A 19,922-nucleotide genomic window follows, 5' to 3' on the forward strand; every position below is an offset into this window, starting at 1 on the left:
GCTATTTGACGCCATACAAGTATGGACAACAGGACAAATATAGTTTGATTTGATCCTTTTTTCCAGCAAGGATAGAACTAAGATGTGATAGGAAGACCTATTTGCACACAATATAACATCTGCAGACAAAATGGTGAAGGAACTCAGCAGTTTGGGCAGCATCTTTGAGGGGAAAGGCTTCAGATCAAACGTCCTGAAGGGTTTCAGGATGAGACACTGCATTTCCCCAGCTGTTTGCTTTTGTTCAGATATCTTATCATTTATGTCTCCTAAAAATGCAGACACACTCTTGCAATTCATGCAGATAAATACTCAGAGCAAATGGATTTATTTTGACAGATGAGCTGTACAGTTAGCGTAGCAGTTAGTGCAACACTGTTACAGCGCCAGCGATCAGGACGGGGTTCAAATCTGTAAGGAGTTGGTACATTCTCCCCGTGTCTGCATGGGTTTTCCCCAGGGGCTCCAGTTTTCTCCCACTGTTCAAATGTACCAGGGGTGTAGGTTAATTGGGCAGCTCGGGCTTGTGGGCCAAAATGGCCTGTTACCATACTGCATGGCTATATGTTTACATTTAAAATAAATTTAAAAAGAAATCTGTTAATCCACATTTTTTATAAAGTTTGTCTAAATTGCTAACTGTAATTTGTTTGCAAACTTTAAGATGTTTGCAATATAATTTCCTTTCTTGTCAAAGGACAAATAAAAGCGCATGTTCTTTAAAAGGTCCCTCAAGGTTTTATTTCTGAGCTCCTTGTGGGGGCCAAATTGGGAGGCCTGGAAACGGAACTGAAAGCAGCGTGGTACCAGATGGTGGAGGAGGCAAGTAGCCAGGAAGCACACATGGCTGTGGAAGTGTACTGCTCCCTCTCTGCAATCCCTGTTGCTCCCAAGCTCTACAATTTTCTGTTTAACTTAAAGGTTTTACTTCTCATTTTTAAGATTACATTTTCTATTTTTACTTGCAGCAACAAGTCGATCCCTTTCCTTGTTAGCACTTTGCCAGGAAATTCCTACCACCAATAGTAATCCCAATTTTTGCTGGAGCTATTCAACTTTACAACATCACATTGAAAAGGACCTTGGATGTTGAACAAAGTAGTTGACTTTTCTTCCTCTCTCAACGCAGGATTCATCAATTCCTGAATCACCAATATTGTGCTAATTGAGATTAAAAGTCTGGAATTGTTTTACTGACAATAAATCATGTTGCAAAACCAATTAGACAAACACGAACCTGCCTTCGATGACTGTGATAACATCATTCATCTGAATTTGCAGTTTATCCAGCTCACTGAAGTCTTGCAGCGCTCGCATGTCTGTAGGATGGGCCTGTGTAATTAATGAATCAAATTAGGATTGAAGACATTTAACTCGGTCTTTGAGTTGTTATTAACCTGAATGATAATTCAGACAATTAAATCTGAGAAGCATGAAAAGCTATAACAATCTGGAAGAGGGGGCAGAGTTTAGTGTATCTAAGTTTGCTGGTGACATGAAATTGAGTGGAAAAGCAAATTGTGTAGAGATAACAGAGAGTCTACAGAGAGATATAGATAGGTTAAGTGAGTGGGCAAGGGTCTGGTAGATGGAGAACAATGTTGGTAAATGGGAGGTTATCCACTTTGGAAGGAAAAATGGAAGATCAGATTATTATTTAAATGGAAAGCAACTGTAGCATGCTGCCATGCAGAAGGGCACGGTAGTGCTTGTGCATGAATCACAAAAGGTTGATTTGCAGGTGCAGAAGGCTATCAAGAACGCAAATGGAATGTTGACCTTCATTGCTAGAGGGACTGAATTTAAGAGCAGGGAAGTTATCTGGAGTACTGCGTACAGTTCCGGGCTCCTTACTTGAAGAAGGATGTACTGGCTTCGAAGGCACCAGGTTGATTCCTGAGATGAGGGGGTTAGCCTATGAGGAGAGAATGAATCGTCTGGGACTGTACTCGCTGGAATTCAGAAGAATGAGAGGAGATTTTATCGAAATGTATAAAATTATGAAAGGAATAAATAAAGATAGATGTCGGTAAGTTGTTTCCATTGTTGGGGGAAACTAGAACTGGGGACGACATAGCCTGAAGACCCAGGTTAATAGATTTAGAACAGAGAGGAGAATTAATTGCATTTTCCAGAGGATGGTGAATCTGTGGAATTTGCTGCCCAGTGAAGAACTAGAAGCTACCTCAGTATATATATTTAAGACAAGATTGGATAGATTTTTACAAAGTAGGGGAATTAAGAGACATGGGAAAAAGGCAGATGGGTGCCTATGAATCAGATCAGCCAAGATCATATTGAATAGCGGAGCAAGCTTGATGGGCCAGATGGCCTACTCCTGCTCCTATTTCTTGTTCATATCTTCTAAAACACAAAAATAGGACCTATTTAAATCTATTTAAAGAGGGAGCCTCCAAAATCCATCAAGTGGAAACCCGAAAAATGTACTCAGTAGTCCACAGGAAAGGTGGAGAAAAGAGTTAATCAGGTTAAGGATTAGGATGAGTGAATTGAAAATCAAAGAGCAATCACTATTCTAAATTTAAAACAACATGCAGAAAATTGAAAGCTTAGCCATAGATTCTGAAAAGCGGCATTCTGCTTATAACCTTGCAGCCTGCAATCTCTCAGCATTTCATTTTCTGACAAGGTTAAGCTGTTTTCTTTCACCTACAAAATACTCTGCATTGAGAGAGAAAAACTATTTTAAATTGGACTTTTTAATGCAGTCTTTTTTTTTTGCCATGAGCTATTCGCACTAGCTTTCATCTCCCAACTCTTTGCTGACTGCACTTTGCCATGTTTCCACTTTTAAATTGTTGAAACAGATATGGGATCATTCACAGTACTTAGCGATTGATTTCCCTCAGCTCAGATTCCCGAACATTAGTATGTTAATGCACCTCAATCAGAAAGTCTCGGAGTGCCACGAACGTTGGTCTGTCCTCTGGTTTGTGTGCCCAGCACTGTAGCATCACATTGTAAATATCCTGTGGACAGTCTTCAGGCCTTTGTAACCTCTCGCCCTCCTTATCAATCTTGTGCAAAATCTGGAAAGGGGAAAAAAATTGTAATATTGTAATGCATAAACACAGTGGGCTGGAAGAATAAATCAATCACCATGATATCATGTAACAGAGTGAGGAACACAAACATTGACAAATCATTATACGAATGTTGTTAACCAAGTAAAAATAAGCTTTGTAAAATGAATACCTTGGTGTAATTTATATAGAATTCAAATCCAGCATGAATACTTTGAATTTCACACAAATTGAAAAAATAAATTTCCATGCAATTGAGGTAAATAGAGAAAAAGATAATTGAGAACTTGTTTATGCACATATATACAGTTCAATTCCAGCTACCCAAAATGGGCAAGACCAGGCTGATGTCAGATAAACTTTTTTTTTGGATAAATGGTCATTTTTTTAAAAAACAGCCCAGTAGCAACAGCTAATCATTTGTATCAATGTTTAAACAACAACAAACAATAAGGGAAGGCTTTTTAAGGATTAAAATAATTTTAATTCTCACCAAAAAAATGCAACATCACCGCCAATCAGTGAGGCCTCCCAATTGCTGCCACCAATAGCCAATACGTCCCCCACGCTGCCGCTAATCCCCAGGGAGGCTTCCCGGGCCAATGAGTCAGAAGGCTCTTGTTTCCCCAGTATTCAGAGCTCCCGATGCCTCAATCCGAATCCTCCCCTAGGCCTCTGCATACACACACCGGGGAGTCCAGTGTTTGTGTGCAGCATCGGGTGCTCTGGTGTGCTGAGGAGGGAGGGAGAGAAGGGGAGGGGAGGGAACGCCACTGAGCCCAAGGTTCTGCTCCTGGCCAGGAGGCCGCTCTCCTTAATGACGATGGGATAGGGGATTCTTCTGACCACTATGGCTGAGAGACAGTGGCACGGAGTTTGAGCAGGAGAGTTGGAGAGAAAAGTCAATAGGGAAAGGTAAAGATGAAATGGAAAGAGAGGGGAGGAAGTTACCCAAAATGAGGATAATTGTTCTAATTTCATGTCGAGTGAATTTTTTTCAACCTCTGAGGTCAGTTCGGCTCCAAAAAAATTTCAGATAAATGAGGATATCTGATTTGTTTCCGATATTCTCATTTATCCAAATTTTTATAAAAATTTGGATAAATGAGGATTTTGGAGAATCCGATTTTGGATAATCAGAGTTGTACTGTAAGTACTTTTTTTCTGAAGACACACACGACGTGATCATCCTTTGAAACATTTGTTGATGTAGATCAAAATAGAGTTATACATGCAATCTCTGTTACAGTTACAGGGATAGACAGCAAAATATGCAATTCCAAATATATTACATAAATGCACAGTAAAAAAAATTTGTATCCAGTACCTGACTCCCATTGAGGCCTACCCAAGGCTCTTGACCATATGTATACATTTCCCACAAAGTGACACCAAACATCCAGGTATCGCTGGCATGTGAGAAAGTTCGAGTTTTCAAACTTTCAGGGGCACACCTAAAAGACATGCAGATGACACACCTTTGATACCGATAGAAAAAAAAACAGACTTCTACATGCATGAAGAAAGAACTGGAAATGCTCAATGCAGTCATCGTGGGGAGAGAAAGTTAAACATTTTGAGTCAATCACCATTTATCAGGATTAGAAAATGTTAGCTACTGTATCAAACACAAAGATGGGGAGTGGAGGTGATGACAGAAGGAGCAACTCTGAAATGGTGGAAACCAAGAGAAATCTTCCCTATTCTTCTTTTTTTACTTTTTACATTGTTCCAACAAAGTCCAACCAATCATGAGGGACAATATTTCATTTTCTGAATAGACAAATTACAGTCATTAGAACACAACACTTTATTAAATTATTTCAGATCACCAGCCTTTCAGTTTGCTGACCAGTTCGGCGGCTCAAGGCCAGCAGTTTGTAACATTAACTTCATTTATCTCTCCACATTTGTTGCTTGACTTGCTCTATTTCCAGCATTCTCAGTTTTATTTCAGATCTCAACCTCTTTCAGTGTTTGGTTACCTTTTTCTTTTCCACTCTCTCCTGCTGTCATCGATCCCTTTATATTTTCCAACAGATCTGCTCAGACTAACACTCCTTCATCATCACTTGGATCATTTCGTCTCCCACCTATTTCCTTTGCTCTCTTTCTCAGTAATTTAGGCTTTAATTTCTAATTTTTCCTAGCTCTGATGCAAGGTCATTATAATTGCTCCCTTCTCCACAGAAATTGATAGATCTGCCATTTATGTCCAGCAATTTCCATCTTTCAGATTTCATATAACTTGTCTTTTTTTTAAACATTGAAATGAACAATTGAGGCAATGTCTGACTTTAAAGGCATTAGAATTAAAACTGAGGTTATGCATTCCTTTAGTGACACATAATATAGCAACAGAAAGATTTATGCTTGCAAGTGGTAATAATAATGAAGATTCTTTGGAATACTCGCTCCCCTTGGTTGAAAATAATGAGCAGATAAATAAAAGTGAGTTGCAAAACAATTCAAATAGGCGCTACTGAGTCAAACGAGAAATTAAACTTTTTTTCTGAAGCTGATCCCAAATATCTTTACAGGGTGCAATGGCGCCATCTGTCAGGAAAGGTCCAGTAAGGTGTGAGATGAGCATAATATCAGAGGCAGGACTTCCACAGTTGATAAGATAACGAATCAATAGTAAACTATAACAAACCTAGTACTATAGCTTTAGTAAATCTAGTGTGCTTGGATAATTGTTGCGCATGAGATTTCTGCAGGAACACAAGAGGCATCTGAACTTGTACATATACCCATCAGAATGAAAAAAAGACTGCTCCCCCTTTTATTCCCAATAGCTGGCGGATTCAGCTCTATAAGGTAATGTCATTCATATGCCCTCAGGGTATCTGTCAGGATTTTAGATCACAGATTTAAATGAGAAAAACAAACCTAAAGAAGAATTATATTACTCAGCAATACGTAGAACTAACACAACAGAGATGATTTCAAATTATTTACTGCAATAATTTAAAATAAGCTTTGAGGAGCAGGTGTTTAATATATTGGATCAGCTAGAAATTTTATGGAAAAAGAGTACTTAAACTGTCTTGGAAGTTATGCAGCCATAGTTAAATTTTGAATCAATAAAGGAGTGCATATTGCATGAGTGAAATTAAGAGTATTATGCTTACGAATATTATCGAATTATCTAATGGAGCTATGCAGCATCAACTACATATCTATCCCTCTTACTAATATTGCACAATATAATGTTGGAAATTACCCACTGCCATATTACAGAATATTTTTGATCATTAAATTGCCATGATATATTATCACAGCAGTTTCCTAACCAGTATAGGCATACAACTTTGTTTCACTGCACATTTAGAAAGAGGTGCATAACATCACAATTAGAATAGAAATCCATATCTAGAGTATGATGGGACAAACAAATACATTTCAGCTGAAAGAGCTAATGTTACTTAGCATAGAGTTAGCATTCATTACACAAAAATGTCCTTAGTGCCCAGTTAGAACAACAAAATTAAATCTTACAACACAGATAGCCAGACAGTAGCAATGCCATTACAGTCATTGGAGTTTAGAAGAATGAGGAGACCCCATTCAATTGCACACAATTCAATTCTTACGGGGCTCAACAAGCTTGATGCAGGAGAGATATTTCCCCTGCCTTGTGTGGTAGTGCGATTATCTTGCACATTTTGTTGCAAACGGCTTTAAACACATACCAGGCAAAAGGAACCTTGCGATGTTCCTGCATGACATAATGATCATCATTCTGTGGAAGAGCTCTCATGAGTCCAAAATCACCAATTTTCACCAACTCTTTTGAGGCCAGTAAGATATTCCTAGCTGCCAGGTCTCGATGAATGAAGCGCTTAGACTCGAGGTAAGCCATGCCATTTGCTATTTGTACTGCATACTGGCACAGTGTTGAAATGAGAAAGTAGCCTTGGTCTTTTCTCAAAAGATCCAGTAAAGAACCAAGTGGAGCCAGTTCAGTAACCTAAAAGGCAAGGGTAAAATCTGTTTAAAATAAGTGTTCAGTCTATTTTTTAAAAATTTATGATAAAAGGAGAAAACAATGCAGTGTCACTTCTTTGGGGAATCTAAAATCATGCAGTTTCCTCATTTTTTTCCGGTACAGCTGTGTAACCTCTGTGACATGCCTTTCAGTTTAGTCTCAGCGGAAAAATTCAATGTTCCTATCCTCCGTTGATGAATTTTGTCAGTTTCTACTCATTCACAATAAATGTAAATCCACAACCCTAAACTGCTTCAAATTACCTGCCACTGGTATTAATCTGGCAACTTACTGAGCGAGAACATAAATGATGAAAATGGAAACCTTACACTGCTGAACTTGCAATCAGACACATTATCAGAATGTGTGAGTGGGAACAGAGATCACAGCTGCTCTTACTGGTATAGGCCTAATCCGATCAATTCGTGCACGGTGGAAAAATACAGGCATCTGTGGCTGGAGCGACACATATTATCTTTTATTGAACAGGAATGTTTAAAAAAGGTAAAAGCAGAATTTCAGAAATGAGGTTTAAAAGGATAAGTTTTGCCTTTCTAACTTGCTCCTCACCATTTTCATTGGATGGATCAGAACTACACCATATAGACGGATAAGGTTGAGATGGTCCAGAAAATGCATGGCATTGACTTCTCGTATAAAATCATCCAAAGCATCAGGTTGATTTAATACATCTGTTTTCAAGCACTTCACAGCCACGTTCATCTAGTAAAAAGAACAAGTTATCATCAATTATCATTTGCTATTTAAAGCTACAATCCAGAAGTGCCCTGTCTTTTTGTTAGTATCCTAGAGCAACCCTAAAATCATGTTTCATTTACAAATCACAACCTAACAGAAGTAATTCCCAAAGCAAACAGACAAAATGAAACATTATATATATATATATATATATATATATATAATTTAGACCACAAAGTCCACCTGATACATACAAAGATCCTCTTAAATGTAACTGCAAGTGAATAGATATTAGAAAATGAGATGCAAATGTCGCCATGCAACTGCCACAGAATGAACAAAGACCAAGTGAGAGTTTGGCTGAAAGATTAGTGAGATTCATCCTTAGCTTGTAAACTGGGATGGGGAGAGAGACTGAAAGGGAGCAAGAGGAGATGGAGAGCATTTGAGAGGAGAAGAGAGCACAAGAGAAAAGGGTGAATGCAGAGAGCACAAAGGGAAAAAGAAAGCATGAAAGAGCGAGTGTGAGCAGAATGAGAACCAAGTGAGCAAAAGTGGGAGAATAGCAATGTCTTCTTTGGCTTGGCTTCGCGGACGAAGATTTATGGAGGGGGTAAAAAGTCCACGTCAGCTGCAGGCTCGTTTGTGGCTGACAAGTCCGATGCGGGACAGGCAGACACGATTGCAGCGGTTGCAAGGGAAAATTGGTTGGTTGGGGTTGGGTGTTGGGTTTTTCCTCCTTTGCCTTTTGTCAGTGAGGTGGGCTCTGCGGTCTTCTTCAAAGGAGGTTGCTGCCCGCCAAACTGTGAGGCGCCAAGATGCACGGTTTGAGGCGTTATCAGCCCACTGGCGGTGGTCAATGTGGCAGGCACCAAGAGATTTCTTTAGGCAGTCCTTGTACCTTTTCTTTGGTGCACCTCTGTCACGGTGGCCAGTGGAGAGCTCGCCATATAACACGATCTTGGGAAGGCGATGGTCCTCCATTCTGGAGACGTGACCCATCCAGCGCAGCTGGATCTTCAGCAGCGTGGACTCGATGCTGTCGACCTCTGCCATCTCGAGTACTTCGACGTTAGGGGTGTAAGCGCTCCAATGGATGTTGAGGATGGAGCGGAGACAACGCTGGTGGAAGCGTTCTAGGAGCCGTAGGTGGTGCCGGTAGAGGACCCATGATTCGGAGCCGAACAGGAGTGTGGGTATGACAACGGCTCTGTATACGCTTATCTTTGTGAGGTTTTTCAGTTGGTTGTTTTTCCAGACTCTTTTGTGTAGTCTTCCAAAGGCGCTATTTGCCTTGGCGAGTCTGTTGTCTATCTCATTGTCGATCCTTGTATCTGATGAAATGGTGCACCCGAGATAGGTAAACTGGTTGACCGTTTTGAGTTTTGTGTGCCCGATGGAGATGTGGGGGGGCTGGTAGTCATGGTGGGGAGCTGGCTGATGGAGGACCTCAGTTTTCTTCAGGCTGACTTCCAGGCCAAACATTTTGGCAGTTTCCGCAAAGCAGGACGTCAAGCGCTGAAGAGCTGGCTCTGAATGGGCAACTAAAGCGGCATCATCTGCAAAGAGTAGTTCACGGACAAGTTTCTCTTGTGTCTTGGTGTGAGCTTGCAGGCGCCTCAGATTGAAGAGACTGCCATCCGTGCGGTACCGGATGTAAACAGCGTCTTCATTGTTCGGGTCTTTCATGGCTTGGTTCAGCATCATGCTGAAGAAGATTGAAAAGAGGGTTGGTGTGAGAACACAGCCTTGCTTCACGCCATTGTTAATGGAGAAGGGTTCAGAGAGCTCATTGCTGTATCTGACCCGACCTTGTTGGTTTTCGTGCAGTTGGATAATCATGTTGAGGAACTTTGGGGGACATCCGATGCGCTCTAGTATTTGCCAAAGCCCTTTCCTGCTCACGGTGTCGAAGGTTTTGGTGAGGTCAACAAAGGTGATGTAGAGTCCTTTGTTTTGTTCTCTGCACTTTTCTTGGAGCTGTCTGAGGGCAAAGACCATGTCAGTGGTTCCTCTGTTTGCGCGAAAGCCGCACTGTGATTCTGGGAGAATATTCTCGGCGACACTAGGTATTATTCTATTTAGTAGAATCCTAGCGAAGATTTTGCCTGCAATGGAGAGCAACGTGATTCCCCTGTAGTTTGAGCAGTCTGATTTCTCGCCTTTGTTTTTGTACAGGGTGATGATGGTGGCATCACGAAGATCCTGAGGCAGTTTACCTTGGTCCCAACAAAGCTCGAAAAACTCATGCAGTTTGGCATGCAGAGTTTTGCCGCCAGCCTTCCAGACTTCTGGGGGGATTCCATCCATACCTGCTGCTTTGCCACTTTTCAGTTGTTCGATTGCCTTATATGTCTCATCCAGGGTGGGAACCTCATCCAGCTCTAGCCTTAGGGGCTGTTGAGGGAGCTGGAGCAGGGCGGAATCTTGGACTGAGCAGTTGGCACTGAAAAGAGATTGGAAGTGTTCTGACCATCGGTTGAGGATGGAAATCTTGTCGCTGAGGAGGACTTTGCCGTCTGAGCTGCGCAGCGGGCTTTGGACTTGGGGTGAGGGGCCGTACACAGCCTTTAGAGCCTCGTAGAAACCCCTGAAGTCGCCAATGTCCGCGCTGAGCTGTGTTCGTTTGGCGAGGCTAGTCCACCACTCATTTTGGATCTCCCGGAGTTTGCGCTGAAGATGGCTGCATGCGTGACGGAAGGCTTGTTTCTTCTCTGGACAGGACGGCTTTGTAAGGTGAGCCTGGTGGGCAGCTCCCTTCTTTGCCAGCAGCTCCTGGATTTCCTGGCTGTTTTCGTCAAACCAGTCCTTGTTTTTCCTGGAGGAGAAGCCCAGTACCTCTTCAGTGGATTGCAGTATGGTAGTCTTCAACTGATCCCAGAGGGTTTCAGGGGACGGGTCCGTGAGGCGGGTTGCAACGTCGAGCTTTGCTTTGAGGTTTGCCTGGAAGTTTCCTCTCGCTTCGTCTGACTGCAGGTTTCCAACATTGAACCTCTTTCTGGGGGCTTTATTGTTCCTGGGCTTTGGCTTGAAGTGAAGGTTGAGCTTGCAGCGAACCAGCCGGTGGTCAGTGTGGCATTCCGCGCTAGGCATGACCCTGGTGTGAAGCACATCTTGTTTGTCACTTTCTCGCACCAGGATGTAGTCCAGGAGGTGCCAGTGTTTGGATCGGGGATGCATCCAGGTGGTCTTAAGGCTGTCCCTCTGCTGAAAAAGGGTGTTTGTAATGACAAGTCGCTGTTCTGCGCAGAGCTCCAACAGGAGGCGCCCATTGTCGTTGCACTTGCCGACGCCATGCTTGCCCAGGATTCTGGTTCTGGCAATATGCAGCAAAATATATATTGGCCTTCGACACCGTGAGCAGGAAAGGGCTTTGGCAAATACTAGAGCGCATCGGATGTCCCCCAAAGTTCCTCAACATGATTATCCAACTGCACGAAAACCAACAAGGTCGGGTCAGATACAGCAATGAGCTCTCTGAACCCTTCTCCATTAACAATGGCGTGAAGCAAGGCTGTGTTCTCGCACCAACCCTCTTTTCAATCTTCTTCAGCATGATGCTGAACCAAGCCATGAAAGACCCCAACAATGAAGACGCTGTTTACATCCGGTACCGCACGGATGGCAGTCTCTTCAATCTGAGGCGCCTGCAAGCTCACACCAAGACACAAGAGAAACTTGTCCGTGAACTACTCTTTGCAGACGATGCCGCTTTAGTTGCCCATTCAGAGCCAGCTCTTCAGCGCTTGACGTCCTGCTTTGCAGAAACTGCCAAAATGTTTGGCCTGGAAGTCAGCCTGAAGAAAACTGAGGTCCTCCATCAGCCAGCTCCCCACCATGATTACCAGCCCCCCCACATCTCCATCGGGCACACAAAACTCAAAACGGTCAACCAGTTTACCTATCTCGGGTGCACCATTTCATCAGATGCAAGGATCGACAATGAGATAGACAACAGACTCGCCAAGGCAAATAGCGCCTTTGGAAGACTACACAAAAGAGTCTGGAAAAACAACCAACTGAAAAACCTCACAAAGATAAGCGTATACAGAGCCGTTGTCATACCCACACTCCTGTTCGGCTCCGAATCATGGGTCCTCTACCGGCACCACCTACGGCTCCTAGAACGCTTCCACCAGCGTTGTCTCCGCTCCATCTTCAACATCCATTGGAGCGCTTACATCCCTAACGTCGAAGTACTCGAGATGGCAGAGGTCGACAGCATCGAGTCCACGCTGCTGAAGATCCAGCTGCGCTGGATGGGTCACGTCTCCAGAATGGAGGAACATCGCCTTCCCAAGATCGTGTTATATGGCGAGCTCTCCACTGGCCACCGTGACAGAGGTGCACCAAAGAAAAGGTACAAGGACTGCCTAAAGAAATCTCTTGGTGCCTGCCACATTGACCACCGCCAGTGGGCTGATATCGCCTCAAACCGTGCATCTTGGCGCCTCACAGTTTGGCGGGCAGCAACCTCCTTTGAAGAAGACCGCAGAGCCTACCTCACTGACAAAAGGCAGAGGAGGAAAAACCCAACACCCAACCCCAACCCACCAATTTTCCCCTGCAACCGCTGCAATCGTGTCTGCCTGTCCCGCATCGGACTTGTCAGCCACAAACGAGCCTGCAGCTGACGTGGACTTTTTACCCCCTCCATAAATCTTCGTCCGCGAAGCCAAGCCAAGAATATATTGGAGCAAGGTTAATTGCTCAAGCAAGACAACAGTTAGATATACATGACCTATTCATATAATAAAATAATTGTTTTGAGAATGAAAAAACTTGGTGGGTGCTTTCCAAACTTTACTCAACTTAATTGTACAGTTACAGCTAGAATTTAAAAGGGCACATCCTAAATTCCTGAAGAGGATGGAGGCAGCAAGGATCAACTAAATATGAAATGCAAACTCATTAACAATTAAAAATAACTTTGTAACATTACATTCTTCCCTCCTAAAAAACACACTAGCAGCATCAAGCAACACTTTACAGTGCACGATAGGATCTCCTTCATTCTCGTGAAGCTAATGTGTCATCATCCTCCACACTATGGCATGTCATATCTTCCTCCTCCTTCAGTATTAGGACTACCAGATTTATTTTATCTTGTTTCACAGTAAGAGATGTGGGAATTGCCTGGGCATCTGGACAAGGTCCCAAGTCACGAACAGATACAGTAGACTCCCGTCCATCTGGGTACCTGATATTAGATTACTGTCAAGGAGTTCAACTTGATGTACAAGTGGTTCATCCTTGTTACTCCTCACAAACCTTCTTAATAGTATGGGTCCTGGGGTCATTCGCCAGGAGGGCAGTGAATTTCCATGGGATGAGCAGCGTTGGAATGCAAATAAATGTTCAATATGTACAGTATTTGTTGCTGTACATAACAGAACACTTCCACCAGCAATGTCTCCGCTCCATCCTCAACATTCATTGGAGCGACTTCATCTCCAACATCGAAGTACTCGAGATGGCAGAGGCCGACAGCATCGAATCCACGCTGCTGAAGATCAAACTGCGCTGGGTAGGTCACGTCTCCAGTATGGAGGGTCGTCGCCTTCCCAAGATTGTGTTATATGGTGAGCTCTCCACTGGCCACCGAGACAGAAGTGCACTAAAGAAGAGGTACAAGGACTGCCTAAAGAAATCTCTTGGTGCCTGCCACATTGACCACCGCCAGTGGGCTGATATCGCCTCAAACCATGCATCTTGGCGCCTCACAGTGCGGCGGGCAGCAACCTCCTTTGAAGAAGACCGCAGAGCCCACCTCACTGACAAAAGACAAAGGAGGAAAAACCCAACACCCAATCCCAACCAACCAATTTTCCCTTGCAACCGCTGCAACCGTGTCTGCCTGTCCCGCATCGGACTTGTCAGCCACAAACGAGCCTGCAGCTGACGTGGACTTTACCCCTCCATAAATCTTCGTCCGTGAAGCCAAGCCAAAGAAGAAAAAGAAGACATAACAGCAATCTATGGGAGTGTAGTACCTCAAGAAGCACCAGTTCCCAATGCTTCTCGGGTAGGTTACATGATCTAAGGGCCAAACAGACTGCCTTCAGTGTGATGCCGTTGAACCTCTCTACCTGTCCATTCCTGATTTAGGGGTATGGGGTCATATGACTTGTGGCAACCTCCTTCTGGGAGAAATAATCTTTCAGATCCTTATACACGAAGATGGTGCCACGATCAGAGTATATGTAATTTGGCATTCAACATAGGCAGATCCAGGCATCTGATTACTATAAAGGCAAATGGGAAACATGAGTATTCATCAACTACTGTAAGTAGATATGGGTTACGCGAAGCTGTAGGCAAGGGTCTTTTGAAATCAATACTAAGCTATTCCAAAGATTTTGTTACTTTAATAAGAGTCCCTCCTGGTGGCTTTCTCAAGATCTGGCTTAATGATACCATTCCCCACACAGAGTCCAAGGACATTAATGGAATTCACAGACTCCACAGCCTTTGAATCATTAAGTGTTAAGTGCCTCTGATTGATGGTCTTTAGGAATTTCTTTACATTTTGATCATATCCTTCTTGTGTATGTTCAGCAATAATGATATTATCAAGCTAAGGGACACCTTGCAGTTTTTCTTCTCTAACTTGTCCATAGCTCACTGGAAGGCAACTACCCATTTGTGCCTCCAAATGGAATCCTACAAAATTGGTATAAATATTGGCTTCAAAAGCCATATAATTCTTATCTGTCTCCTTGGTGATAGGAACTTTTCAGGTCAAAGGTAGAAAACATACTATATTTTGCAAGTTTGTTCACCATTTTGTCAATTCTTGGCAAGGGGTAAGCATCTCAATTCCATGTATTGATTTATTGTCTGAATACTCCACATACATTCGGTTCTTTTGTCGGTGGATAGGATCCTTCATCTCTACCACTTAGGCTCGCCATGGTGATATGCACATCTCAATTATATCTTCTGAAAGTCATTGATGAATTTCCTCTGCAATGAAGTCTTGATCATCTTTGCTAAAGCATCTAGATTTGACAGCAATTGGTTCACAGCTTGGTGATAAGTTTGGAAAAAGGGACAGCTCTTCTATTTTTGCTGTTGTCATTGCACAGCACCATGCACAGTTATCTCAGACAAGGGTCGTCCGTATTCAAATTTCACACTCAGATGGCGACACTGGAAATCCTGGCCAAGTATTAAATCAGAACATTCGTCCTTCATACACCAAGTCGTGTGGCAGCGTGTGACTGGCTATTAAAACTAAGAGTTAGTTGAAGAACAACAACATCTCCTTGGGAACTAGTGTTTAAAGTTTTCTGAGCCATAAGAATGTCTTCACTGGATGGGTGAACCTTTTGCTTTAGTTCCCATGTGACTTTCTAGCTAATGTAACTATCAGTGCTGCATGAATCCAACAGATCACTTAATCTTTTACCATTCACAGTTACAAAGGTTGCAACTTGAGCAAGTCCTTGTGACACACAATTATCAAGTGTAGCCAGTACCTGAGAATTGACCGCTGTTGTCATTGAGCTTGGTGAGCCTTGAATTTGCACACCCAGGCATAATTTCCCTCCTTGTCACATTTATCCCATGAATGGCAGCCATTATAAGTGGCAGCCACAGCTGATTTCTCAAGAGCAACTGGAAGGTTATCAGGCAGCCCTGCTAAAGAAACATTCTCACATACCTGCAGTACCTGTGATGGTTCAGAATTCACCATAGCATATGCATCATTATTGCGTTGACCTATCTCTAACGCAGTAGCTTGGTTATAAGCAGTCTGTAAGTCCAGTGTTTTGTTTTCTAAGAGACGCTGGCATATTGCAGGTTGGGCTATGTCTCGTTTCACACTGCTCTGCACTATAATCTCGAAAATTACAGTTTGTCTTTAACTTCTCTAACTCCCTGAAGAAATCATCTAATGATGTTAGCCAGTAAATATTTGGTAAAAACCTCATTAGGAGTCTTCACATATAAACTGTCCAACTTAGAGATAGCCGAGTCAAAATTTTCACATCCTTCTATGTATTTGAAAATGTGGCAACTCACACAGCCTAATAGTGTTCTGTACTTATTCGGTATCTTGTCCCCATAGTCATCGATGCAGTTTATGAAAATCATATGCCGGTGTCGCCACTCTTGGCAGCTGTTGGTGAGGTGAGGTCGACATCTAAGTACTTGGGCCTTCACACCGTCTCCATGCTTGACTATTAAGTTGAGTAAATTGTAGTGAGAATGATAAAAACTTGGTGACTGCTTTCCAAGCTTTACTCAACTTAATTGTACAGTTAGTTAGAACTTAAAAGAAAGGCGCATTCTAAATTTCTAAAGAGGAGTAGCGGCAACCAGGATAAACTAAATATGAAATGCAAGCTCATTAACAATTAAGAATAACTTTATAATATTACAATAGTGTATATATCATAATAGTGTAAAAGAACAATTGGCCTCTAATTAGTTACAGCCATTGGTCTTTTTTAATTTCAATCCAGTTTTTAAGAATAATCACCCCACATATCCATACTTACAATTTTACCAGAAGGTGATTGCCAGTCACCTCGCCTGACAACGCCAAAGGATCCATCGCCCAGTTTCTCATAAAGAGTTAGATCTTTCTCACTGATCAAACAGGTCAGTGACTGATTTCCTTCTGGGAGTGGTGGAGGAGGAGGAGTTGGGAGTTTGCGAAATGTTGTTCCTGGCTGCGGTTGGAATTCAGATTCGAGTCGCTTTCCACTAAACACCTGAAAACATACAAATAGAAATATAAACCTCAAAGTAGGAGGTCATCAACTTTGTCATAAATAAAACAAAATGATTAAGTTTCAAAATTGTTGAAAGGTTGGCTGACAGAAGTGTTCAGAGGACTTAGCTGTTCTTGCAAATGATCTTGCATGTGAGCAACTGAAGGTTAATGAGCAGGTACAGCTAGTACTGATGAAAGCAGATAGGACATTAGCAACTTTGCAAAAGGTTTCAAAAACAAAAGTAAAATATCTTGCCAAAATTATAAAGGGCCCTCTTGAGAAAACACCTGGAAAAGTGTATGCAGGCTTGGTCTAAAAATTGATCATTTCCAGATTTCCAAAAGAGGTGGTAGATTTTGAAATAGTTGCTACAGACTGGTGGATAGTAAATTATCGAAGAAAGGAATAAGAGCGAAAACAAGGAACTATTGACCTGCTTAACTAATATTTCTACATGGCAAAATGCTTGAATTAATAATGAAATACTGTATTTGATGGCATACAAGACTCACGGGCACATAAGCCCACCCCCTTTCAGCAGGGAATATTATAACCATATAACAATTACAGCACGGAAACAGGCCAATTGGCCCTTCTAGTCCTCACTGATCCAAGTACCCTCTTCTAATCCCACTTACCAGCACTCTGTCCATATCCCTCCATCCCCCTCCCATCCATATACTTATCCAACTCTTTCTTAAATGACAAAATTGACCCTGCCTCCACCACCTTTCCTGGAAGCCCATTCCACACAGTAACCACTCTCTGAGTAAAGAAGTTCCCCCTCATGTTACTTCTAAACCATTGCCCATCAACTCTCCATCTTGTATCTTGTATCCATCTCTCCTACTCTCAATGGGAAAAGCCTTTTCACATCAACTCTATCTATCCTTCTCATTATCTTAAACACCTCTATCAAATCCCCTCCTTCTATGTTTCCAAGGAATAAAGACCTAATTTGCTCAATCTTTCCTTGTATTCCAGATGCTGAAACCCAGGCAACATTTTTGTAAATCTTCTCTGCACTCTCTCTATCTTGTTAATATCCTTTCTATAAATCGGTGACCAGAACTGCACACAGTTCTCTAAATTTGGCCTCACCAATGTCTTGTACAGTTTCATCATTACTTCCCAACTCCTATATTCTATGCACTGATTTTTATAGGCAAGCATACTAAAGGCCTTCTTCACCACCCTATCCACATGCGCTCCTACCTTCAGGGAACAATGCACCGTTATTCCTAGATCTTTCAGCTCCACTGCTTTCTTCAACACCCTCCCATTTACCACTTATTTTTTGCTTTGATTATTCTTTCCAAAATGAAGCACCTCACACTTATCAGCATTAAACTCCATCTGCCATCTTTCTGCCCACTCCTCTAAGCAGTTTAAATCCCTCTGCAATCTTTGAAAACCCTTTTCATCATCCACAATTCCCCCTATTTTAGTATCATCTGCATATTTACTAATCCAATTTACCACCCTATCCTCCAGATCATTAATATATATGACAAACAGCAATGGTCCCAATACCGATTGTCACCAGCCTCCATTCTGACAAACAATTATCTACTACTACTCTCTGGCACCTTCTTTCCAGCCACTATTGAATCTATGATTATCTCCAAATTAATACCCAAGGACTTAGCCTTCTTAACTAACCTCCCATGCGGAACCTTATCGAAGGCCTAACTGAAGTCCATATAAACAACATCCACTTGCTCTATCCTCATCAACATTCCTAGTCACCTCTTCAAAAAATTCAACATGATTGGTCAAACACGACCTTCCATGCACAAATTCGTGTTGAGTGTCCCTGATCGGACCCTGTTTCTCCATATACTTATATATACTATCTCTAAGAATGCTTTCCATCAATTTACCTACCACAGATGTCAAACTTACAGGCCAATAATTGCTAGGCTTGCTCCTCGAACCATTTTTAAACAAATAAACCACATGTGCAGCACGCCAATCCTCTGGCACGATACCCGTCTCTAATGACATTTGAAAAATCATTGCCAGAGCCTCCGCTATTTCCTCACTAACTTCTCTCAAGGTCCTGGGGAAAATCCTGTCAGGACCTGGAGGCTTATCCACCTTTATATGTTTCAAAAGCTCCAGTACTACCTCTTTCTTAATCACTACAGTCTCCATATTTTAGCACATTTACGGGTAAGCATTTAATATTATTGAAATATGTAGCTACAATATAGCAGAAAAAAAACTTGGACAAAACATGCATCTAGAACAACAGGAAAAAATTTTTTTTTTAATAATATTGATGTAATTTACAAGAGAAAACTAAAGCATCTTAGCTATAACAGAAAATATTTTATAAAAACAAACTGCTGCTGTTGGTCCCTTCTCTCTTCCAGCGGCACGATGTCCGTCCCTGCACTGGTCCCACTCCCCTTCTCTCTCCCAGTGGGCCACTGTTGGTCCCTGCGTTGGTCCCGCTTCCCCGTTCTCACCCGGTGACCCGATGTCAGTCCCCACACTGGTCCCACTGCCCCACTCTCTACTGACAGCCCATTGTCGGTCCTCGCGCTGGTCCCACTGCCCCGCTCTCTCCCAGGGAGGGGAAGACAAAAAACGGGGCAGTGAGATCAGCATGGGGACTGGTGGCAGGCTGTCGGGGGAAAGCCAAGCAGTGGGACCAGTGTAGGAACTGGTGACGGGGCAGCAGGACCACTGCGGGGACCAACAGCAGCTTGCCAGGAGAGAGTGGGACCAGTGCGAGGATAGACAGCGGGCCACCAGGAGAGTCTCCCGACAGCCTGCCACCAGCGCCCACACTGATCCCATTGTCCCACTCCCCCCAACAGCCTACCACCAGCACCCAATCATAAATAGCAGTGATACTAGTGAGCCACGCAGCAAAGATGATCACTGTTGGAATTACTCACCATTATCACCTAATTTCAACTTTGCCTACAAGATCCAGGGGATATTTTTGAATCATTTATCGGGGGGAAAAAGTGGGTCTTGTATGCCATCAAATGCAGTATTTGATACTAAGCCACTTTGAAAACAATAACATGATTGAGAAGTCAAAATTAATTTATAAAAGGAAATCATATTTCACAAATCCATCACAGTTCTTTGAATTTTACCTAGATGCGCTGATGAAAAGGAATGAGTCAATACTGTCCATTGACTTTCAGAGGTTTTAAAATGAGGTCCGACACAGGTTGGTGACCGAACATCCAAGCATAAAATGAGTGTTGATCAACAGATGGGAAAACAAAGGATAAAGAAAAAAAAGCTCCTTGCCAGTTGGCAGGTTGCAATTTGTTTGGTACCACTGGGAATAGAGTTTGGGTCCAAAGAATTTGCAAGCAACATCATCAATTTGTCCAAAGGAAGCAAACAGAGCAGAAAACCAAGTTGCAACACAAACAGTGATAAAGATGCAAAGAGGCGTCAAGTTGATATCGATGGGGAACGTCACGTTATTCC

At 42.6% G+C, this 19,922-nt stretch overlaps 1 protein-coding gene across 9 annotated transcripts in view; it reads right to left on the reverse strand.

Moving 5' to 3' along the window:
• The window catches only part of tnk2b (tyrosine kinase, non-receptor, 2b), a 192,678-nt gene that overhangs the window by 45,992 nt on the left and 126,764 nt on the right, over window positions 1-19,922 (reverse strand). For all 9 annotated transcript variants that reach the window (XM_069897197.1, XM_069897195.1, XM_069897196.1 and 6 more), the window contains 6 exons: window positions 16,242-16,457; window positions 7,606-7,758; window positions 6,740-7,017; window positions 4,372-4,498; window positions 2,904-3,050; window positions 1,238-1,332 (listed from right to left, as the gene is read on the reverse strand). In XM_069897197.1, the coding sequence (XP_069753298.1) occupies window positions 1,238-1,332; window positions 2,904-3,050; window positions 4,372-4,498; window positions 6,740-7,017; window positions 7,606-7,758; window positions 16,242-16,457 (1,016 nt within the window). The remainder of the gene's footprint in view (window positions 1-1,237; window positions 1,333-2,903; window positions 3,051-4,371; window positions 4,499-6,739; window positions 7,018-7,605; window positions 7,759-16,241; window positions 16,458-19,922) is intronic.

Source organism: Narcine bancroftii, chromosome 9, assembly GCF_036971445.1.
Source record: "Narcine bancroftii isolate sNarBan1 chromosome 9, sNarBan1.hap1, whole genome shotgun sequence".
Taxonomy (NCBI): Eukaryota; Metazoa; Chordata; class Chondrichthyes; order Torpediniformes; family Narcinidae; genus Narcine; species Narcine bancroftii.